Genomic DNA, 25,085 nt, shown 5'->3' with positions numbered 1-25,085 from the left:
GACTACAGGACCCATCATGCCAGATGGTTAGACAAACTAGCTAGGACTGGTGGGAGTTGGTGTCCAACAGCATAATAAAGGCCAGAGGTTCCTCACCCATGAATGAAATAATAATAATTTATTATTTATACGCCCTGATGGGAGGGTGTTCTACAAGGCGGGTGCCACTACCAAGAAGGCCCTCTGCCCGGTTCCCTGTAACATCACTTCTCACAGTGAGGGAACTGGCAAAAGGCCCTCAGAGCTGGACCTCAGTGTCTGGGCAGAACGATGGGGGTGGAGACGCTCCTTCAGGTATACTGGGCTGAGGCCGTTTAGGGGCTTTAAAGGTCAGCACCAACACTTTGAATTGTGCTCAGAAACATACTGGGAGCCAAAGTAAGTCTTTCAAGACCAGTTTTATGTGGTTTTGGTGGCCGCTCCCAGTCACCAGTCTAGCTGCTGCATTCTGGATTAGTTGCAGTTTCTGGGTCACCTTCAAAGGTAGCCCCACATAGAGCACGTTACAATAGTCCAAGCGGGAGATAACCAGAGCATGCACCACTCTGGCGAGACAGTCTGCAGGCAGGTAGGGTCTCAGTCTGCGTACCAGATAGAGCTGGTAGACAGCTGCCCTGGACATAGAAATCATAATACATATTCCTTCATCTTTTTTGAAAAAAAAATGTTTCCGCGTTTTTCCTTAGCTGCACCACCCTTCACAAGGGTTTCGCTTTGGAACTGTGCGAGAAAGCAGTGCGGAAGATTATTTCAAGCAAAGCTTTCCAGACATGCACGAGTACATGAAAAGATTCAATGTGCCTGCAACTCCCGATGGAGTGGAATACCTGAAGTAAGTGCACATTGCAATTTCACATAAAGATACTGTATCTCGAGGTGGACCTTTGGGATCTGGTAGGTTTCCTATAGACTGACTTAATTGCCACCGTTTGGCTCAGTTCCACCTAGATGCTTAGCCTGTGTAAATTGGCAGAGATTACTAAAAACCATCAAAGCTAAGCCACCAGAGAAGTCTGTACAATGCTCTATGAACTCAAAGTCAAAGTTAAGTACTTGAAAGCTCCATCAATTGTAATGAATTATACATGCCTTTAAATATTTCCCACTGAAATTCTTAACTACAGGTTTGTTGTGGCCAATATATTTTTAGCCTTCTGGACCCATCAAATCATTTTTATTTAGGGAATCCTTCCAGACAACCTTTAATTGTTTTTTAAAAATATATATATTACCCATTCCCTTTAAAATAATCTCTGGTTATTTTTAATTATATTTTAGATAAAATGCATTTTTAAGCATTTATAAACCAACTTAGTTTCAATTCGTAGAGGTGTGTTTTTTTAAAAACACACACACCAAAAAATCAGATAAATAAATCGATTGACTACTATGTGTTCTGACATCAGCATCAAGCATTTGTGTTTATTGACTTATAAATTAGATTTCTGTTTGATTTTGTACATTGTTTATGTTAAAGGCTTCCTGAGGATTAGCTAAAATAGATCCAGAATTTCCATCCAGAAACAATAAGGCCTCTGCAGATGAATACAGTGGAATAGCTTCTTGTTCCTTATCAAGTGATTTTTTCCTCGGTGGTGGTGGTTTTATGCTTTGACTTACAGGCATGATCCAGAGAAACTAGATGCCTTCATCATGGACAAAGCGCTCCTGGATTATGAAGTGTCAATAGATGCCGACTGCAAACTTTTGACAGTGGGGAAACCATTTGCTATTGAAGGTAGGAAATATCTTTCTACAAATGTGTATGGGCACTCAGTTATTCCTTATTACTTATACATACATCCAGCTAACTGGGGTAGCTCAGTCAGTGTGCTACCCCAGAGGAGAGCTGCACTTAGGAAGAATAGTGGGAGCCACCCCCTCCCCCTGATCCTGGATCTTCCCAGGAGCAGAAGGACAGTATAGATTTGGAACAATGGTTTGCAGAGGGGCATAGTTCAGAAGGCAGAAGCTGGGGGATATTGAATGGGCAACAGTTGGAGAAGAAGCACTGGGAAAGAGAGAGTTAACAGATTCATAGTCTCTGGATAGTATCCACCCCCTTCCCCAGTCCTGGAGAACTCAGAGAGTGTCAGAACAGAAAGCACAGAGGGTACAAGATCAGATTACAAAATGTGGGAGCAAAGTGGATTAATAGGGATGGAGAGGAGAGAGACCTTAATTGGGAGCACCACCATTCTGGTTAGTTGCTTTCTTTTGTCCTTCGCTGTGTTTATCAAAGAAACAAACTGGTAAGAATTCCCTTTTGTTGATCTGCTCATTTACGGCCACGGGGGAGGAAGCCAATTCCCCGAAGCCTAACAGTCAGTAGAGCATGAGACTCTTAATCCCAGGGTTGGGGGTTTGATCCCCACATTGGGCAAAATATTCCTGCATTGCAAGCAGTTAGACTAGATGAGCCTCATGGTCCCTTCCAACTCTACAATTCTATGATTCTCTCTCTTTTACACAAGCCCACCAGACAACTTACAATAATAAAAACTGAAGCATTTCAATATTGAAAACAGTACAAGAATAGCAATCATTTAAAGTTTTAAATGCAAATAAATAAATAAGCACTCTACGTGGGGCTACCTTTGAAGGTGACTCGGAAACTACAACTAATCCAGAATGCGGCAGCTAGACTGGTGACTGGGAGCGGCCGCCGAGACCATATAACACCGGTCTTGAAAGACCTGCATTGGCTCCCAGTACGTTTCCGAGCACAATTCAAAGTGTTGGTGCTGACCTTTAAAGCCCTAAACGGCCTCAGTCCAGTATACCTGAAGGAGCGTCTCCATCCCCATCATTCTGCCCGGACGCTGAGGTCCAGCGCCGAGGGCCTTCTGGCGGTTCCCTCATTGCAAGAAGCAAAGCTACAGGGAACCAGGCAGAGGGCCTTCTCGGTAGTGGCGCCCGCCCTGTGGAACGCCCTTCCAGCAGATGTCAAGGCGATAAACAACTACCTGACATTCAGGAGACATCTTAAGGCAGCCCTGTTCAGGGAAGTTTTTAACGTGTGATATTTTATTGTATTTTTGGTTTTTATGGAAGCCGCCAAGAGTGGCTGGGGGGGCCCAGCCAGATGGGCGGGGTATAAATAATAAATTATTATTATTATTATTATTATTATTATTATTATTATTATTACTATTATTAGCGACAGCCCAGGATGTAGCATGAAAAGCAGTAAGTCTTGGGGCTGTGTAATGAGCCATCAATTCAGCCTCTGGAATCAAAGGGCTGTATACTCAGAGCGGACCCATTGAACTGAATGGACCAAATTTAAAAATATCATTTAATCTCAGTGGATCTGTGCTACATTGGATTTTGGTGGATCTATGCTAACATTAGATGCAAGCCAAAGCCGTCTTGGCTGAAATCCTTAACTCACTTACCTGGAAGTAAGTTCCATTGAACTCAACGGGGATTACTTCTGAATAGACATGAGACTATGCTGCTGTTGTATGTTTTCCTCTCTGGGATTATTTCAGGCTGCCTGCCATCTTAACCATCAATGATATTTGTCACAACATCAATCACTTCCATCATTTCCAGTACATCTCACTTCTTTTATAATCAGGTTTTTGGGGTTTGTCTGTTTGGGCACTAAATGACAAAACAGCTCAATCCAACACATGTCTACTCAGAAGTCTCGGTGAGTTCAATTGGATTTACTCCAAGTAAATGTGTGTGGTACAGGATTGCAACTGAAGGCGCTTGCTAAAATTCCAGTAGTTCATGACTTAGAGTCCTGGTTTCACTGGTGCTGTTGGTGCACAACTGCACCCTAAATTGGGTTCCCCTAATACGTGTTCCAAACAGACGTATTGACTTTTCAACCAAATGGGTGTTTTGAGTTAAGTGGCTCATTTTCTTCCTCTGCCTCTTCCACCGCTGTGCTTCCTTGAGGCTGACATGAAGGAAACTCAAAAGAATGGCTTGAAGGACCAGCAACAGTTACATAACCACCATGGACCATAATAGGAGCCGTTAGACTTTGGGCTTCTTCACTCTCCTGGGAAGAACGATCCAAGCTGGACGTGATTCATGCCCTTTCCCCATTTCCCGTCCCCCGCTTTCTGCAACAATCTATCAAACTGCACATCCATCGACCTCTGAGCTGGACCAAGCACACTATCTGCCACTTGATGTGCTAAATGAAGCCAAGAGAAGTCGAGTGGTTCTATCTGTAACACAAGCACTGCCATTTTAAAGACTTTGGCGGTGCTGCGGTCCAAGCTGACAGTTTGAAAAGCCATTTTAAACTCTCCGTTGCTGTGGATGAATAATGACATGGTAGCTGCTGTCTCAGATTACCGAATCCCTTGAAAGCTCGTATTGCAAGGCTTAAGCCAGGGCTGGGGAACTCTTATCAGCTGTATTCAGCATGGCCAGTGGTCAGGGATGAGAGGAGCTGTAGATCGATGGCATCTGCAGAGTCAGAGGTCCCCCAGCCCTTGGCTGCAAACGCACCACACATTTGATAACTCAAAGAATCCTTGGGGTGTGTTTTAAATGTCCTTTAGATTCATGGCTTGCATGCAGCAGTCACAGGCACTCAGCACCAGTCACTTACCCTCCATTTTTTCCACAGATAAAAGCAGAAATGTTACATACCCTCCAACATTTTTCTGGTGAAAAGAGGGATGTTGCTGCTATTATTGCTATTATTATTATTATTATTATTATTATTATTATTATTATTATACCCCATCCATCTGGCTGGGTTGCCTCAACCCAGTGGCTTCCAACATATACAAAAATATAATAAAACATCAAACATTGTGTGTGTGTGTGTGTGTGTGTGTGTGTGTGTGTGTGTGTGTGTACACACACCTTTCCTATACAGGACTGCCTCCTGATGTCTTCAAAAGGTTGTATATCTCCTTGGCTCAGGGGTCGCATAACTCCACACCCTCCAACATTTCTCTGATGAAAATAAGGACCTCCTAAGGAAAAGTGGGACATTCTGGGGTCTAATCAGAAACTAGGGTGGCTTCTGTAAAATCCAGAACTGTCCCTGGAAAATAGGGACACTTGGAGGGTCTCTGTATTTGAACTATCCAGTGTTTTGTGGCCACGGAGCATGTCCTCATTTAGCTGTTCTGCAATTTCCTACCTAAGGGGTCCCCCCCAAAAACCCCAAGGGTTTTGCTTTTTGCTTTTTACCAACCTTGGGATTCCTCACCCATGCACTCTGCTGGTACCTTCCTCTTGTCTGTTGATGGTGGTGTTTTGGTGACATAAGGATCAACACTCAGAGAATGAGTGTACTGTTAGCCTGCATGACAGCCTATAGAATGTTAATGCAGCTCTCGAATCAACTGTAGATCTGCCCGGCATTCAGGTTTTTGGTCAGGGAGCCAGTGTGGTATAGTGGTTAAGAGCGGTGGACTCGTAATCTGGTGAACCAGGTTCACTTCCCCTCTCCTCCACATGCAGCTGCTGGGTGACCTTGGGCTAGTCATACTTCTCTGAAGTCTCTCAGCCTCACTCACCTCACAGAGTGTTTGTTGTGGGGGAGGAAGGGAAAGGAGAATGTTAGCAGCTTTGAGACTCCTTCGGGTAGTGATAAAGCAGGATATCAAATCCAAACTCTTCTTCTCTTCTTCTTCTGGTCAGGCTGTAGTGTGACAAAGAGATGCAATCCAGGAACTGGTTTGCATATTGAAACTGATCTGTTTCCTCTGCTCCTTCGGGCCATTGTTTCACTCCCCTGGTGCATCTGTAGTTGCCAAATCCAAGTGCACAAGTCCTGAACATGCCGTTCCCTTTCTCTGAGCCTTCTTTGAGTTCTCTGCCTGCCTCTCTCTAGAACTGGACTTTAAACTTTCGGTAGCCTGACTTTCCCCTCCCGCCTATGTGTGTTTAGCTGATTAGAACGGGCAAGCCCCTAGAGCAGGCCAGCTCAACCAGCTAAATATAGTTTCATGTGTATATACCCATATATATATAAATATATATACACACACACTACAACGTCGCCTAATTTCCTAGTTGTATAACATGGCAGTGGGGCTGCCGACCTCCCGCTGCTTCTTGGCTTTGTGCTCATGGCTTTGTGGGCTACTCTTCTGCCGCAAATAGTCATGAATTTGCATGTGCTAAAAAGGGTGATTATACAAGCAATTAGCAATCTCCCGCTGGCAACTTGCAGAGTTGTTTGTGAATTCACCCACTTAATAGGCATAAAAGCTTTTTGCTTCTTCTGTTTTACTAGTCTGAACCTGCTGCTTCTCTCTGTGCACTTAGAGGTGTTGCGACAGGGAACTAACTGTGGCACGCAAAATACATGTACTTTTTTTATTTCTTACCAGACACACACATAAACATACCCCTATGCTTATCAGTACCACCCTTCATCAATCTGGTACCCTGCATTGTTTTGGGGTTACAACTCTCATTGACCCCAGCCAGCCCAATTTCCTCCCCCACCCCTCCATACAAAGGATCTCTGAAGCTACAGGTTGGCATTTGAATGCAGGACTCACATGCATAGTTAGTGGGAAGCAATGTAGCATAGTTATTGTACATCCAGTTTATGACAATGCAAACCACAAGCATCCCCCTCCACATACATACATGCAAAGAGATCTACACCTGACTAGAAATAGTTTCCAATATTCTGCCCCACTTTCCAATAATAATAATAATAATAATAATAATAATAATAATTTATTTATACCCCAGCCACTCTGGGCAGCTTCCAACAAAATATTAAAAATACAATAAAACACCAGATATTAAAAACTTCCCTAAACAGGGCTGCCTTCAGCTGTCTTCTAAAAGTCAGATAGTTGCTTATTTCCTTGACATCTGATGGGAGGGCGTTCCACAGGGTGGGCGCCACTACCAAGAAGGCCCTCTGCCTGGTTCCCTATAACCTCACTTCTCACAGTGAGGGAACCGACAGAAGGCCCTCGGAACTGGACCTCAGTGTCCAAGCTGAATGTTAGGAGTGGAGACGCTCCTTTGCCTTGCGCACCATTGTTCTGGGTTCCTCCTCCCTCCAGCGTGTGGTGAGTGAGGACCCTGTTGCAACAGATCAGTAAAGATCAGGCTTACTAGCTGCTTTGCTTCTCAGTACTCTCTGGTTGGCCTCTGTTATTTTCTCCTACCAATAGAGAACCTACGTAAAGACTCTATATGGGCTCTTGGATACCCCATAAGGGGGAAAAGGGCAGATTTTTGTTTACAACAAAGTATACTGAGCCGAGGCCATTTAGGGCTTTAAAGGTCAGCACCCACACTTTGAATTGTGCCTGGAAATGTACTGGGGGCCAATGTAGGTTTTTCAGGACCGGTGTTATGTGGTCTTGGTGGCCACTCCCAGTCACTAGTCTAGCTGCCGCATTCTGGATTAGTTGTAGTTTCCAGGTCACCTTCAAAGGTAGTCCCACGTAGAGTGCATTGCAGTAGTTCCCAGCACTCTGTCGCACTTTAGTGTGACCAAGGAATAGAATCCGCATTGGGGCTGAGAGGATGGAAGCAGCCATGATTCACAATGGCTGGTTTCTGGTGAGAGAAAGAGCTGGTCAAGCTTCCATTCCAAGTACTCCCCATTACCTTCTGCAAGACAAGGGTGCTATCTCCTAAGTGCTGGGCTCAATTGCCCCCCAATATATTTTGGTGGGGAGGCGACCCCCCAATGGCAAGAGGAGGAGGCTGAGCACCAGAGAAGAGGAGCTTCTGGCACTGAGTTCAGCTGTGCTCCTGCCTCCTCCCAACCATTGTGATACGATGTCGCAAGTCACACATGCAACGCTGCCCCAATCATTGGCGCAAGCCGTTGCCTCTGTTCCAAGATATGTAAACAGTTATCATTTCCATCTGAGGGAAAAGTAAAGTGCTATGCTTTGGGGCTGTGGTGGAATGGAGGGAACCCAACCCACGCTGACTGGGACCCGAGGTTCAAAATGTCTCTAGATGCAAAGGAACAAGAGGTTTGCTATGCATTATACCAGACACGTCCAACAGGTAGATCGTGATGTACAGGTAGATCACCGGACATCTGTGGTAGATCAGTGGTAGATCACTATCTCTCCCCCAAGAAGCTCAAGAACCTTGGCTCCCCTAAAAAAAAGCTCAACAACGTTGACCTGAACCCCCCAAAATGGGGTTGATCACTGTCAGCTTTTAACTCTGTGAGTAGATCGCAGTCTCTTGGGAGTTGGCCACCTCTGCATTATACGAACCCTCTGCAAACACCCCCATCAGTCATTATGACAGCATTTTCCTTGTCTGTATCCAGCTTGTCAGTAGATGAAGCGACAAATGAACTTATGTGTATACACGGGGGGGATGGGGGACAAAGAATCCACATGGTGTGTGGGTGTACATGCACACACACACACATTCACATTTGTGCACAATAACAGATGTATTGTCTGCAAATCACAACACAATCTGAAGTAGTACTAGAGGAGATTGTGACTGCTCTGGTGGAAATAGCTTCAATCTTGCGGTTCTGATGAGCTCCCCATTTGGGTTACCTCATTATTACTTATGTGACCTTGAAAAGCCTCCACATTTGCCAATAGCTATCACTTATTCTTGTGGCTCACAGAGAGATCCTTGATTTTGGCCAGTTGACAAGGAACAACAAAACTGAACAAAGCAAATGAGGGTGGAAATCCCTCATACAATAGTGGAGACATTTCATCTACAAGCGACCTATTTCGCATAATAGAATTATAGTGTGTTTAGAACCAGTCCACGATGGGGGAGGTATAGAATTTTGTTGATTGTTCGCCAGTCGCGAAACTATATCCCAAGCACCACATGTTTAGGGAAGCTTTTAATGTTTAATAGTTTATTGTATTTTAGTGTTTTATTGGAAGCCGCCCAGAGTGGCTGGGGAAACCCGCCAGATGGGCGGGGTATAAATAATAAATTGTTGTTGTTGTTGTTGTTGTTGTTGTTGTTGTTGTTGTTGTTATGGCTTTCCAGGGAACTGAGTAAATACATATGCATATATTTGTTAACATTTATATTTGAACACTTTATTCCGTGGAACCGGGGGGGGGGTACTTTACCTTCTTTCTACAAGGTAGGTTAGGGTTAATATCCCTTGCATATTATCTGTTTGGAGTGGATCAGGAAGGACAAATAAGCTATACTTTCCCCCCTCCACCCACAGCTGGTTTGAGAAACTGGGGGAAGCAAATTTGTTGACATTTTGAAGGTATGATGATTGGCTAACCAGCATCTGTTATTGGACTTTTATTGCCAAAATGAAGATACTAATAGACAAATAAAGCCTTAATTAATGATCTGGGGGAGGGAGAGGAACCTTTGCTTCGTTATAAGAAAAACAGCAACCCACATTCAGCTGTGCAGCCAGTCAATGGTTCTCAGGAGACCCTTGGATAGACACTGAATTTTAAATTGGATTAATCCTAATTCAGTTTGGACATCCAGCTGGCAACATCCACTGTTCATGGAATATGTAAGCAAGCTGACGGGTACTCAGGAAAATGTGGGTATTATTATTTTGGTCATCATGGCAAAACAATGGACAAGGGTGACCTCGTGAGTTGTCTTCCAAGTTTGTGCCTCTCTAATTGCACTGCGTTTTGTCTTTCCACAGGGTATGGTATTGGCCTTCCTCCAAACTCTCCACTAACCTCAAATATTTCTGAACTGATAAGCCAGTATAAGTCCCACGGCTTCATGGATGTCTTGCATGACAAGTGGTACAAGGTTGTACCGTGTGGGAAAAGAAGCTTTGCTGTGACAGAGGTAAGAGACGTTTCATAGTTACCCAACCGACAGCATCCTCGTTTTTCTCTCTGCTCAGATGCTTACTTACATGTACGCACACATACTCAGTACATGGCGTACAGCAAGGGGGGGATTTAAAGATTATTGGTGTTGATGTCAGGGGTGGAGGAAGGGGTGTGTGGTGGGTGTGTTCCGCCCCAGGTGTCACCGCTGAAGGGGGTGACAAAATGCCAGACGGCACTCACCGCGGGGCCTGCAACATGCCCAAGCCACATGTCTCTCCTAGGAGAGACTGTTGCGAATTCTCCGCAGCACTTTAGCAGAAATGCTCAGAGTTCCAGGTTCTTCAGTGCAGTGTAATTATTGTGATCTATACATACAAATATCTACAGGCTATAATCAGTGGCGTCGCATGGGTTCTCAGCACCCGGGGCAAGGCAAGTAATTTGCGCCCCCTAACCCGTGGATTTTAGCACTCGAGTCTCTTCCGCGCGCCCCCAGATGTTGCGCCAGGTGCGGCAGGCCCCCCCTGCACCCCCCACGCTACGCCACTGCTCCCACCACAAGTCTTCAGGACAGCCACCCGAAGGCTGGCGGCGGGAGGAGGTCTCTCCACCCCACCGCCAGGCTTCGGAGGAGCCTTCCAAAGGCTGGCGGTGGGGCGGAGAGACCTCCTCCCGCCGCCAGGCTTCAGAGCAGCCTTCCGCTTGATTCCCAGCAAGCAATTAGCAGGCTCGCTCCACCTCCTCCTCCTCCCGGCTTTGCTGCTGCTGCTGCGCGGCTCTTTTCCTCCACCGACGGCACGCTGTGCCTTGGAGAGGTTCCCGCTTCCTCGAGGGGGGCCGGCCAAACGCGCCCCCCCCCAAATGTTGCGCCCGGTGCGGCCGGCACCCCTGGCACCTCCCACGCTACGCCACTGGCTATAATACACGAGCAGTTCATACAGTCAAACAGAGTACCTGGCTGCAGCTTAAGGCAAATAAGAAGACATCTAACTCTCTCTCTCTCTCTGACCACACTCCTCTACACCACACCTTTACCACTGGACAGGTTTCCCTTTTAAACCGAGGGCAGCCAATCAACTGTCAGTACATTACTGCTGAGTCATTTTCACCCAGCACTTCCATAGAAAGTATTGCAGGCTGGTTGCATCGGCCAGTTGCATCAGCTAGCAAACTCAAGACTGCAGACTTACTATCTCACACAGCATTCTGTGAATCCTGACAGAGACGCTGTGACTTGGACATGCGCAGGCTCCATGCTGCCCAAACAGTCCGCCCACTGCTTTCCCCCCCCCCCAATAGTAGGGCAGCTGAGTGGGAGGAGGCAGGCAGACTCCAGAGACCCCACGGTGCACCCCACCCCTATGGGCGGCTCACCCCGCCCTCACCCTGCCCCTATGGGCAGCTCAACCCACCCCTGGGCACACCGCCCCAGGTGCCTGAGTGGCTTCTTAAGCCTCTGGTTGATGTAAAGAGTGCTGTTTGCAGAGTTATTCCAAGAAGTGTGTGGGATTAGCATGCAAAGGCGGCTGCAATGTGATCATGTGGTGTGTTTCTTTCTTTTAAAAAAAGTTTTTCCTTTTCCTTAGAAGGAAATAAAATAATACAAAGTAAAGTGGGGAGAGACGCAACCATCTAACAATTATATTTCTCCTGGCTTTTACCCCAGGCCAAATGCTTCTTGTATAGATGTTCTGTTAACCTGTCAAGGTATCCACCAGAGCAACAATACATGTCCATTACCCGCTCCACAGAAATGTGTACTGCAAAGGAACTTTTTCTGAACTCCTTGTGTCCTGTTGGAAATTTAATAAAAGAAAACCGTGTGTTGTGAAACCTTGTCATGTTGAATTTGCCCCTTAAGCAATCAGGCCTTCTTGAATCAGCTTTTCCAGTATTGCTAAATCCCAAACCTCGATGCACCAAGGTTCGACGGTGGCTCCCTCTAAGTACTGACCAGAAATGGGCAGCAATTGCTCTCTTTGCCCTGGGCGAAAAGCAAACCATGTGTGCTTCTTGAGAATTAAAGAATAAAACAAAACAAAAAATACAGAAATTGCAGGGGGGGGTTAAAAGGTGTCAAGGGAGCAAAACAGAGTGAATAGAGGTGTTTGGAGGTCTGAATAACAATAACTATTAGAAGTGGTGGAGAGAGAATACGACAAGCCTCTGAGCAGCACTTTGGTAAAATGCTAATACAGTAGTACCTCGGTTTACAAACTTAATCCATTCTTAAACCAAAACTGTTCTTAAACCGAGGCGCACTTTCCCGAATGAGGCCTCCTGCTGCTGGTGCCCTTCCACTGTTCGGCTTCCATTCTTAGACTGAGGTAAAGTTCGCAAACCGGGACACTACTTCAGTTTGTAAACTGAATAGTTCATAAACAGGACTGTTCTTAAACTGAGATACCACTGTATGATGTACGATGAATTGACCCATTGTCAGGGAGCCGACAAGGAGAACAGGTCATTTGCAGATCAGAGAAAGTCAGTGAAACACCGGCTAACTTAGAGTTAGTTTATTTATAAAGGAAGCAGAACAGAGAACACAAGGAGACTTCTAAGGGTTGCTCCTGTCTTAATGAAGCAGTTGCCTGGACTGGCTTGTAGCTCCCCCTTCACTCCTTAGCCCTCTGTGTCAGGCCCTTCCCTCTGTCGATGGTGAGCCCCAAGGGACCCTCTTTGTTTCTGCTTGGCTCTCTGCTCAGTAACATGCAATAGACGCCTTGTTCTGGGAGCGGGGTGGGGAGCAGGGACTTGCAGGCTGTCAGCACAGAATCTGTCCAGGTGGCTCTGTGGTGGAGCTGCCAAGTCTGATTCCTGTCCCTGTCCTGTACTGGGGCACCTACCTGTTTCCTCTTTGTCATCCTTCAAGCTTTCAGCCTCCATTACCTCCCCTCCTCTGGGGTGTGGCCAGTTTCTCACCACCAGGAGCCAGGATCCAAATTCTCTCCCTCTGTGCTTTCCCTGAGGGGGCTCTCGGTTGGGCAGCTTCCACCGCTTCTCCTCATCCAGCCAATCCCTGACACACCCAGGTGGTTTTGGAAGCTGCAGCAGGATGAATACAGAGGACCAATGTAAGCCAGTCAAATGCCAAAGATTTACTGATTCTTTTCAACATGCAGCCACACAGTGGTCTGGGTGACACTTTTCAGTGGCTGTGAACGCATGCTGCTGTGGGGTTTGTGTAAGCAAAGCAGCCACATGGTCGACAAAGTATAAGAAGTTGTGCAAACATTGAAATATAAGCATCCACTATTAAGATGCACATTAAAGTGGCAGCATTAAGACAATACAGTGGTACCTCGGGTTACAGACGCTTCAGGTTACAGACTCTGCTAACCCAGAAATTGTACCTCAGGTTAAGAACTTTGCTTCCAGATGAGAACAGAAATCATGCGGCGGCAGCGGGAGGCCCCATTAGCTAAAGTGGTACCTCAGGTTAAGAACAGTTTCAGGTTAAGAACTGACCTCCAGAATGAATTACCGGTAAGTTCTTAACCCGAGGTACCACTGTAGAGCAATTGAAAACAGGCGATTCGGGATGAGAAACCTTAGAAATTTCTAGGTCAGTGTTTCTGAAACTTAGGTCTCTCTAGCTGTTTTTGGACTGCAACTCCCATCATCCTTAGCTATCAGGACCAGTGGTCCGGGATAATGGGAACTGTAGTCCAAAAACAGCTGGAGACCCAAGTTTGGGAAACACTGGTCTAGGTGAATAGGCACTTCTTCCGTCTTCAAAAGCTGGGGCCTCTCATATTTCAGGGAATGAGTTCCATAATGCAATGGAAAATCCCACCTCTGCGTTATCACAGCCCAGTAGTCATCAGGTCTGTGCAAAGTCAGCTCACTGGCAATGCTGAGTGGCGGTGGCTCTCCAGAGTTTTGGCTGGAGCCTTTCCAGACCTACTTGGAGATGTCACGTTGAACATGAGACCTCTCGCTTGCCGTCTGTGCACTCTGCTGCTGAGCTACAGCCATATTAGTTACCATGGCAAAACGTAGCTGCTTCCATTAATCCAAAGCCATATGCTAAAGTGAATAATTGTGCTTCAGCATGGCGAAAAGTAGGACAAATCACTGTAACTAGTGCTGTTAATGGAAGGGACAGTGGGGTGAAAGAGAAGGGGTGAAAAACACCAGGAAAATAATGCCCTCTGCTAATACAAACGTAGCAATTTTACAGTTTGGGGATTATGGTGGTGTGTGGCGAGAACCATGAGAACAATCGCTGCTGCCTTTGGATGGAATGGCACCTTAAGAGAGAAGGGAACTTCAGGATTCATCTCTAAGGCTGAGAGATACGCAGCTTGTGAACTTGCAAAACTGGATTGTATGTTGCAAGAGAGGGGAACCTGTGGCCCCGCAGAGGGTGCTGCACTCCAACTCCTATCATCTGTTTAATGTATATGGGTTGACGCATGCAGAGAGAAAGGACAAGAAAGGGTTGAGTTAGGTGTTTTGGTTGATTTTTGAGTGTGTTTGTCCTGCACCAGCAATTGGTTAAGCAAGCATCTGAGAGCGAGTCAGCACAATCTAAAGTTTAAATGCACTTGTGTTTGAAGCAAATTTGCTCTTGACCCTTGCCCTTGGCCCAGGGGCAGAGGAAGGGGTGGGGGGAGCGGTCTGCCCCGGGTGCTTTCGCTGAGGGGGGGTGACATTTGGAAACACCGCCTGCCCGCGACTCACAAGCCAACCCCAAGTCGCCGGTGGAACAGAAGAGCTGCACCACTTTGCCAGCAGCATTCTACCCTTCCCCCTTTGTTTTCACAGCTGGGGGAGGCTTGGAAGTTGTGGGCGGGCTGCATGCCAAATGTACGCCATCTGTGGCTCGCTTCACCCCTCGCTGCAGGGCATGTGCACTGCTCCATACACCTGAGTAGCTATCCCACGCTTGGGAGGGCACTCTCTGTGCCTTGCACCCCTCGGGAGTGCGCCTGCCCTGGGCAGTGCGGGCATATGTTCTACCACTGCCTTGGTCAGAGCCTAGTCTGTCTTGGAACACTGCAATGAGACTGGAAAAAGAAAAGGCATTTTAAATGCGTTATAATGCCATGACACAAGGTGGCGCTGTGATGTTCTGTCTTTCAGCAATGTGATTTCCCATGATGAGGTTTACAATACTTTTTTCTGAAACATTTTTTGGATGTGTCTAGATCCAGCCTGCGTACTGCTGGAAGCACTGTATATTACAACTGCATGCAACCTATAATCTGTGAGGCTGCATTATATTATCAGTAAAGGGACTGACTCTACCTGGAACTGTCTGGTGTTTTTCTGTTCCATTGCCACACTCCGCTGGCATGTTGAATGGGCACTTTGCCCATGCCCCAATACATCCCTGACTAGCAGTTATGCTGGCTGGATTATATGGGAGTTGGAACCCAACAACATTTAGAGAGCCAGTGGTTCCCCAGCTCTGGATGTTGTAGAGCACAGAAAAATAGATGGGGTAATAATAAATTATTATTATTATTATTATTATTATTATTATTATTTTATATCTTGCCCATCTGGCTGGGTTTCCCCAGAAACTCTGGCCGGCTTACAACATATAAAACACAACAAAACATCAAACATTAAAAAACAAGATATCCTATACAAGCAACAAACAAACCAATAAATCAATAAATATCAATAACAATAATAATAATAGTAAACAATTTACAGTTATACCCAAATTAAAGTAACTACCAACCCCAACTAAATAGCTAACCAACACCAACCCAACAAAAATGAAACAGAGGAACCAAAATTAGAACCGTTTTAAGCATTTTAGCCAGTTGCCCCAACCCAAGAGTTGTTCCGGCAATGTCTGAGTGGCCTCCCAGGAGCCTCTTTTAGCTGTTCAGGGTAAGTGTGGGCCCTGCCCCCTAGGCCAGGTAGAAATGGGCCTTGCAGCAGTGAGCAGTCTTCCCTCCAGCACTCATGGCAGCAGCCATGTAGAAATCAGTAGGCTTTAAGCAGAGCAAGTTAATGCCGACAACCTGCTGATCTCGAGATGTTTCTTGAAAGCGAGATGCACTCCACATTCTCCAACAACAGTGTCATCCAAAATAAAATGTTATTGGGGGGATGCCAGTTTTCAAGGCAGCACACCTGCACCCAGCACACTCTATAATCTCTGACCTCTTGGTCCTTTACATATTCTGGAATATTGTCCTCTTGGATGAAATTGTATTAAAAGGAACAACAGGCAATTGCCGTCCATTAGCATCAAGGTACTTACAGAGGAAACAGTACCTTTGCCAGGAAAAAGCTGGCCTGAGAAATGCAAAAAGGATATAACTTTCTTCTTCCTTTTTCTCCCCGGTAAGGAGCTAAAAGGTCAGAAAGAAAAGTCTGTCAAGTTGTTGTTGTTTAAATGGGGGAGAGACAACACTTCTTGGCAACTCCTGCAGTGAAAAAAAATGTAATGACATTTATTTAGAAGCCTCCTACTGAATTAAAAGTTAAACCACAATGGAGTAAATGTGTAATGACACTCAAAAGCCGAAATTAATCCATACTGGAAGAGAGACATCTAGTTGAGCCTTTGAGGCATTGCACAAAATTGCCTATTAGGAATGCTGAAAAGCAATCTTTGTGTTTCTAAATTTAAGTAAAGGACTGCATGCATTTTGCTTGCTTGCTTGCTTAGGAATCATGCTTTGCAGCCCTCTGTGTATTTTTTAAATGTAACCATAATTACATGAATTGTGATCTTTGATTCTGGAAGATTTCAGCATCCTTTTGGTCTGTACAGCAGAGGTGGCTCCAAGATGATGCTGGAGTTCCAGCCAGCCTGGTTAAAAATCAGGGATGATGGGAGTTGTAGTCCCAACAAGTCCTGGAGGACCACAGATTAGACACCTCTGCCATAGATCATCAAACTACATGTGCTGCGAAATGCTTTGTTAACAACTATATCAGGGTTTTAAAAAAACTTAATACCAATTTTCATCAGGGCAGCAACACACCGGGGGTAGGGGAAGCTTCACCCTCCCCTCCCCTCCCCAGTCAGGATCCTGACAAAAAACACCTCCCCGCTGAGCTCTTCAGTTACAAAGCATCAGTTGGAAACTATCTGGACAACTTTTTTTCTAATCTCAGAAGCGAAATCTTGTCCTTCTGCATGGGCAACAGAAAGAGAATACAGTGGTACCTCGGGTTAAGTACTTAATTTGTTCCAGAGGTCCATACTTAACCTGAAACTGTTCTTAACCTGAAGCACCACTTTAGCTAATGGGGCCTCCTGCTGCCGCCGCGCCCCGAGAGCACGATTTCTGTTCTCATCCTGAAGCAAAGTTCTTAACCTGAAGCACTATTTCTAGGTTAGCGGAGTGTGTAACCTGAAGCGTATGTATCCTGAAGCGTATGTAACCCGAGGTACCACTGTAAACTGAACTAGCATGAATGGTGTTTTTTCTTCTACTGTTTATAAAGTACCAACACAATATATTGGCTCATCAAAAAATTAGCTCTTTTGGGAGTTTCTACTGAGTCACACCATTGATCCATTTAGCCTAGAATTATATACTGGTCAAGGCTGTCCATTGTTTCAGGCAGAAGCTTGACAACAACTCGCTCTCAGCACTTTGCAAGGACACTGACGAACTGGAACGTGTCCAGAGGAGGGCAACCAAAATGGTCAAAGGTCTGGAAACGATGCCTTATGAGGAACGGCTAAGGGAGCTGGGCATGTTTAGCCTGGAGAAGAGGAGGTTAAGGGGTGATATGATAGCCATGGTCAAATATATAAAAGGATGTCATATAGAGGAGGGAGAAAGGTTGTTTTCTGCTGCTCCAGAGAAGCGGACACGGAGCAATGGATCCAACCTACAAGAAAGAAGATTCCACCTAAACATTAGGAAGAACTTCCTGACAGTAAGAGCTGTTCGACAGTGGAATTTGCTGCCAAGGAGTGTGGTGGAGTCTCCTTCTTTGGAGGTCTTTAAGCAGAGGCTTGACAACCATATGTCAGGAGTGCTGTGATGCTGTTTCCTGCTTGGCAGGGGGCTGGACTCGATGGCCCTTGTGGTCTCTTCCAACTCTATGATTCTATGATTCTATGATTCTATGATTCTCTCGCTCCTGCTAAGTGATGAGCCTTTTAAAACAGAAGATCTTGGCCATTGAACATGGGCCCTGGAACATGAGGTGAAGTGGCTTCAAATATTCTCCCAGCCTTGCTGTCTCAGTAGAGCATGAGTCTCTTAATCTCAGGGTTGTGTGTTTGAGCCTCACGTTGGGTAAAAGATTCCTCCAGCACAGGGGGTTGGCTAGATGGTCCTCACGGTTCCCTGCAACACTACAATTGAACGATTCTGTGCCCAAAGATTAAGGCTTTCTGGGAAGTGATATACAATGAACTGAAAAAGGTATTTAAATATACCTTCCTGAAGAAACCAGAGGCCTTTCTCCTGGGCATTGTCGGCCAATTGGTGCCAAAGAAGGACAGAACTTTTTTTATGTATGCTACAACAGCAGCAAGAATACTCATTGCAAAGTATTGGAAGACACAAGATCTACCCACTCTGGAAGAATGGCAGATGAAGGTGATCGACTACATGGAATTGGCAGAAATGACTGGCAGAATTCGTGACCAGGGAGAAGAGTTGGTGAAAGAAGACTGGAAGAAATTTAAAGACTATTTACAGAAATATTGTAAAATTAATGAATGTTAGAAGGATGTTGGATAGAAACTAAGGGGTTTCCAGCTGTAATGCTTTAGGAGATATGAAAAAAAGGTTTACAAATGGGTAAAAGCTTAATGGTAAGGATTTGCTGAACTAACAAATTGAAGTGGAATACAAAGAAGGGAGGTATGAGGAGGTCTGGGGAAATAAGCGTAAGGAAGATATGTTATGGAAAATTATTTGTTTTTTAACTGTTTTTATGTTGTATTTTGTTTCTTTTTATTTTTCATTTTCATTGTTATATTTTAAAAACTTTAATAAATATCTTTTGGGGGGGAAATACAATTGAACGATTCTGTGATTCCATGTAACAACAAAAAAATGTTAAGTTTATACTAGAGGAGATGTGAACTGTTAAAGCAGAAGATAGCCCTAGCTGAAAAATCCTTCTGCAGATTAGATAACCGTCGCTTACATCTGAGATATCTGTGCAGGCTAAAGGCAGGATATTGAGTTTATCTGTCGAGCTCAAGGCTGCATCCTTCTTTACACTTGCCAAGCGAAAGCTGTGTGTCCAGTTCCCAGAGGCCTAGCAAAGGAGGAAATAAGATGGAAGAGTCACAGTTACACAACACACACACTTGTGTGATAGTGCTATTCTTGTTACCACTTGAATCTGCAATACTATTCATATATATGTGTGTGTGTGTGTGTGTGTGTGTGATCATACAGTGGTACCTCGGGTTAAGTACTTAATTCGTTCCGGAGGTCCGTTCTTAACCTGAAACTGTTCTTAACCTGAAGACCACTTTAGCTAATGGGGCCTCCTGCTGCCGCTGCGCCGCCAGAGCACGATTTCTGTTCTCATCCTGAAGCAAAGTTCTTACCTGAGGTAATATTCCTGCGTTAGTGGAGTCTGTAACCTGAAGCGTATGTAACCTGAGGTACCACTGTATAGTAAATGTATTGTCTAGTCTCAGTAGTAAATACTTTTAAGGAAATGTTAGGATTGGCTTGTTTACCTTTGCTATATGCTCCCCAGTCTCCTGGCTAGACTTCCTCAAGATGTTTTGAGACTACAGTTCCAATCATCCCTGACCACTGGTCCTGCTAGCTAGCGGTCATGGGAGTTGTAGGCCTAAAACATCTGGAGGACCAAGTTTGAGGAAGCCTGCTCCAGGTGGTGAGAGATTTCAAGGATTCCAGTGCATACCTCAGGTTTGATTTCCTTACAAGAAAGGTCACTAGAGACGGTGGTGCCTTGGTGATGTATGGTTCTATACATCTATATACAGTGGTTACAGATGCTTCAGGTTACAGATGCTTCAGGTTACAGACTCCGCTAACCAAGAAATAGTACCCTGGGTTAAGAACTTTGCTTCAGGGTGAGAACAGAAATTTTCTGCAGTGGCAATGGGAGACCCCATTAGCTAAAGTAGTATCTCAGGTTAAGAACAGCTTCAGGTTAAGAACGGACCTTCAGAACGAATTTAGTTCTTAACCCGAGGTACCACTGTATTTAGGCTGAGTATAAGATTGAAGGGCTCACAGCATTAACAGTCCAGTGGATCTTGGTCTCCCCACTAGGTTTCTAAGCGCAAAGCCTACAAAGGGGTCTGGAAATAGGCTTCCCACTACCCGCATCCCTCATACATGTCCCTTATACACGTCTACTTGGATGTAAATCCCATTGATTTCAGTGAGGCTTACGCCCAGGTAAGTGGGCACAGGACTGCCGCCTAAGCCTCATAACAATCCCCTCAGCCTATTCTCTGCATTTCTGCTGGCTCCACTGCAAATCTCTCTGGGCTGAAAGAATGGCAAAGAGGATATTCTCCCTTGCTACATGCTACAAAGGGAACCTGGATATTTGTAATAACCAGTGCAAGGTTCCATACAGTTTTCCCCTTGCATCTTTCTTCTTCTTCTTCTTCTTTAAATGAATTTTCTGGCTGGTCTACAAGGACGTGTCAGCAAAGAATAATGGCACAACCCTGCTAATATCTGTAAGTGAAATATTGATTGTGATGACCCTTTTAAACGGCAAAATATCCATCTTTGTGCTTTCACTGCTACCTCTGTGGTGTTATAACCCATTTTTAGACACATAATGCATTTTCACTTTATTCCCAGATGAAGTATTCTGTGAATTGATTTCTAGATTTTGCTTTTTTTTAACCAAACAGTTGAACTTGTTCTGTGGGGGAAAGGTGCTGTTTTCCTTGGGCAGAGCTGATTGCCTGCTTCACCTAATCATGTATTAGCTGCTTGATTGATTTAAGTTTTATTAGGAAATGACAGTCTTGTGGGTAGAGCACAGGTCAAGGAAAATCTAGGTGCCTCCCACAACACAGGGGTTGTGGCTAGAGGACCTGTTTATTGTGCCTTCACCCTGCTTTTTTTGCACAACATTTGTGGTAGGGATGGGCAAATCTATCAATTTCAGTTTCTCTTGCTTTCTCGTTTTTCCTATATTAGTTCTCTACATTTTCACACCACTCTATTATTCTGTTGGAATGTTCACGGAGGCTGGAGAGGATATATTGTTTTATAATATCCTTCCTAGCTTGCACCAGCAAGTTCTATAACTTAGCAGAGTTTTAACATTCCCCTTTAAACGCACAACAGTTAACTTGTTGCAAGCTTGTTTAGGCTTCTCAATATAGGATTCCTGGTAATCCCCTTTTCTCCCCCTTAAAAAGAACAGACACGACACAATCTTGTGCAAAGTATTATAAAAGAAGTTTACTCGCACATTCAGTTCACAGATGGATCCCTGAAGGCAGACTTAGGTTACAAAGTATATACATGTGGAACTACCCCACAGGCAGTCGCTGCTTCTCACGATGAAAACAAGATGGAAAAGAGTCCAAAAGAAGTCCAAAAGAAGGAAGTGTGCCTTGCCTTTTTGTTACCTGAGCAGGCAAGGTCATGCCCCCCTCTAGGCACATGCAGAGGAAGTTTGTCCCAGCTCAGGAGGACACAGGAAGTTCTGATTGGTTGGAGCAAACATCCCCTTTCATGTCCACTCTAGGAATGTTGTACTTGACTGCTTTCTATGTGTGACATCCCACAGATTCACACACATACACACCCTGAAATTTCACCAGCATTTTGCCCTGGTTTTCTCCTAACAGACACATTTTTGCAAAGCACCCCTCAGGTGTCCGGTCTACTCAGATATTTCACTTTGAATTCCACCTTCACTTTGATTTGGCCTCAGCTCACTGAAATTGAGCAGGCCCTCCCCCCTCCAATAAGTAAATGGAATCATTAAGCTCGTTACTTAATTAATCAAGCACAGATGCCACACTTTTTTTGCTATCAGTTCTGAATAGGAAGGGAATGATATTGAAACCTTTTCTGCAGTGGTGCATTTTCATTACAAAGCTTGCTTAGCCAGTGAGCGAGATTAGATTTCACTAATGCAGTTTATAGAAAGGAAAGGGGGCAAAACGAAAACAAAACAAAAAACAGTTTTATTGAGACTGGCATACCCCGGAGCTGGATCAATTCTGGTTTTTTCAGCTTGGCGAAGCTTATCTGTGCCATCGAAAGAACCTGTTCTTTCAGTCCTGGGGCCAAATTGGGCATGATAACCCAGGGTAGAATAATAAAATTGTTGTTGTTGTTGTTGTTGTTGTTGTTGTTGTTGTATTAGCCACATTCTTTGGGCTTGTGGTGTTGTTGCTGTTGCAGTTGCTTTTATCCTTTTCCCTCCATCACAGTCATGCTTTGAATTGCATTTTGTAATGCATTTTAATAACAACGATAGCATTTGGGGAGCATTTAGTTTTAAGAGACTGTGGCTGGACTACTTACCAGAGCTGGTAATGGGGGGTGGGGGCAGATTAACAAACAAAATGAATTTCAAATGTAAGGTACTATACCCAGGTGTCATCCATACTTTCTGCTTGCCCTATACCTAGAAAACATGGGTCCAAGCTGTTTTCTGCTCACCCCGTGTTTTCTAGACACAGGTCCAAGCAAGTTTGCCTTTGACCCGCCACTTCCCCCTGCTCTTTAAGCGCTAAATCGAAACAAATGGTAATCCACAGAAAGCCCACTCCCTTTGTTATGATTCAGCACTAAAAGAAAGGTTTTCCCGGGGGGGGGGGAGTCTCAGGACAAACAGGTGTATGGATAAGCCCTAAGGCAGGAATTATCCAATGCCAAAATTTAGAACAGGGGACACCTGCCTTGCTAGTGATTCATGTGAAAAAGTTCTAGAGGTCTTGGTAAACCTGAAGTTTGATATGAGTTAACAATGTGATACAGCAGGGGAAAAACAGTTAATGCTATTCTAGGCTGCATCAACAGAAGCATAGCGTCCAGATCAAGGAATGGAATAATACCACTTGATTCCGCTTTGGTCAGTTCTTTAAGGCGCCACAAGGCTCTGTTGTCTTTATTGAAATTTATACATATTTTGCTCTATGATTGCCCAAAATGTGTGTGTGTGTGTTATGATATATACAGCTAAGAAAATTGCCAGTTTGTAAATCTGCTGTTGCTGTAATTATATTTGCCTCCTCTTCTTCTATTTTTATTTAAATGTGCATCTGAAATGTAGGCTTTCAAGAGAGCTGTCACAGCATATTTATCGGCTTTTTTGTTCGTGCTTTGTTTTGGCATCTCCTTTGTGAACAGAGAAAGATATTTGTTCTGATGCACACCTACCTACCAACAGGAAACTACCCATACATTGAAATGCCTCCATTAGGAACCCATCTACTTGTTTTGCATGGGGTTGGTCAAGACAAATTTGAGAGCGTCAGCCAATAGCACCCTTCACTCATTAATTAACACGAGACAGAATATTATAGCAGAAACACCAGAGTTTTACGTATTTCATGGGGGCTTATTGAGGAGAATGTCCTAATGGACAAAAGGGCATCAAGCTGGTATTAATCGCACGTCATACATTTTGTTGGCGATCCCTGGTTGTCTCCAGAGATAGCTACAAATTGGTCAGGTACTTAACAAGGGTTACTAGGTGGTAAACAAGGTAAATTTACCTTGTTTCTGTGACTAAGGTAGTGAACTTAGAAGATTATGATGATTTTTATTATTTGTACCCTGCCCATCTGACTGGGTTGGCCTCCCAGCCACTCTGGGAGGCTTCCAACAAACATAAAAGCATAATAAAACACCAAACATTAAAAACTTCCCTATACAGTCATACCTCTTGTTACGTTTGGTTCAGGTTACATTGTTTCAGGATACGTCCCACGGAGACCCGGAAGTGATCGCTCACTTCCTTTGTTTTCTTAACAGACACTGCAGATGGGCATCAAGCACTTTTCTGGACTCTTTGTGATGCTATGCATTGGGTTTGGCTTGTCAATTCTCACTACTATTGGAGAGCACATCGTTTACAGGCTGGTGATCCCACGAATCAAAAAGAAATCCAAGCTGAGATACTGGCTTCATACAAGTCAGGTATGTCCTCCCGGTATTAAATCACTCTTGTTCTGAATGGATTACACCACAAAACTGCCTTGGGTAACCTCTCTATATCCTCCATCCAGTGAAGCAAAGGTTTTATTTTTTTAATTGTATGTATTTTATTTCATAAAAAATTAACACCACTTAACTGAGTGGGGAAAACCCTCAAAGTTGTTTACAAAAGGACAAAACAAGAAAATCGGGGGGGGGGGATCACAGCCATACTTCAAAACACAGTATCTCAGGGACCTCCTCTTTACATATGAACCTACCCAGACCCTAAGATCATCTTCTGAGACCCTTCTTAATGAACCTACTCCATAAGGGTCCGGAGAATGGCATCACAAGAACGGGGCCTTCTCTGCAGTGGCTCCCAGTTTGTGGAATGCTCTCCCCAGGGAGGTTTGACCAGTGCCTTCATTATGTACCTTTAGGTACCAGGCAAAAACGTTCCTCTTTAACCAGGCCTTCGGCCGATTGACATCCAATGCCCTTTTGAAATGTGTTGGGAAGCAGGGGGATTATTGAGTTGTTCTTGTTCTTGTTTTTATTGTGTATTTTGTGTTTTTATTTTGCGATTTTATGCTGTGAACTGCCCTGAGACCTGCGGGTATAGGGCGGTATACAAATTAAACAAACATACAAACAAACAAACAAATGTTAAAATACTAGAAAGGATCAAAATTACTTCAACTTTCTAAGCATCTTGTCTAAATGAGAAAGGTTCTAGCAATCTTCTGTGGTCTCTTCCCAAACCATACAGCATCGGTGAAAATGGGGTAGGTGGGATCGCTCTGAGAATCACAATGGTGGGGGTCATACACAAACAGCTCAGTACAGTGGTTAGCTTGGTTCTCAAACTTCTTCCGTTCCAGAAGTCCGTTCGACTCCCGAAACGTTAAAAAAACAAGGCATGGTTTCCGACTGGCGCAGGCGTCCTGGAAACAATAGCAGACTGCTGCATCAGACGTTTGGCTTCCCAAAAACATTTGAAAACCGGAACACTTACTTCTGGGTTTTCAGTGTTGGGGAGCTGATTTGTTCGTCAACTAAGCTGTTCGAGAACCAAGGTTCCACTGTGCTTCGCTTCAAACAAAATCGCAGCCTGTTACATGCAGCGTTCATATTTCCTATCCTCTCCACCCTAAAATGCAAGGCTGATTATGCTCCTGATTAATTTGTGCCCTGCTTTTCCTCTAGAGATTGCACCGTGCTCTAAATAGTTCATTTATTGAAGACAAACACCAGCCTAAAGCAAAGCGAGTTGAAAAGAGGTAAGAAAAATGACTTT

The 25,085-nt window shown here is 44.7% G+C and overlaps 1 protein-coding gene across 1 annotated transcript in view; it reads left to right on the top strand.

Annotated features, from left to right (window-relative positions):
• The window catches only part of GRIN3A (glutamate ionotropic receptor NMDA type subunit 3A), a 104,644-nt gene that overhangs the window by 72,280 nt on the left and 7,279 nt on the right, over positions 1 to 25,085 (top strand). Inside the window, 5 exon segments of the mRNA XM_082204598.1 lie at positions 687 to 832; positions 1,623 to 1,738; positions 9,593 to 9,744; positions 23,624 to 23,788; positions 24,995 to 25,068. Coding sequence (XP_082060724.1) covers positions 687 to 832; positions 1,623 to 1,738; positions 9,593 to 9,744; positions 23,624 to 23,788; positions 24,995 to 25,068 — 653 coding nt within the window.

This window comes from Podarcis vaucheri (genome assembly GCF_965113315.1).
Source record: "Podarcis vaucheri genome assembly, chromosome: 17".
NCBI lineage: Eukaryota > Metazoa > Chordata > Lepidosauria > Squamata > Lacertidae > Podarcis > Podarcis vaucheri.
Note: the sequence above shows the minus strand (reverse complement) of the source record. Positions and strands in the feature narration are given on the sequence as shown.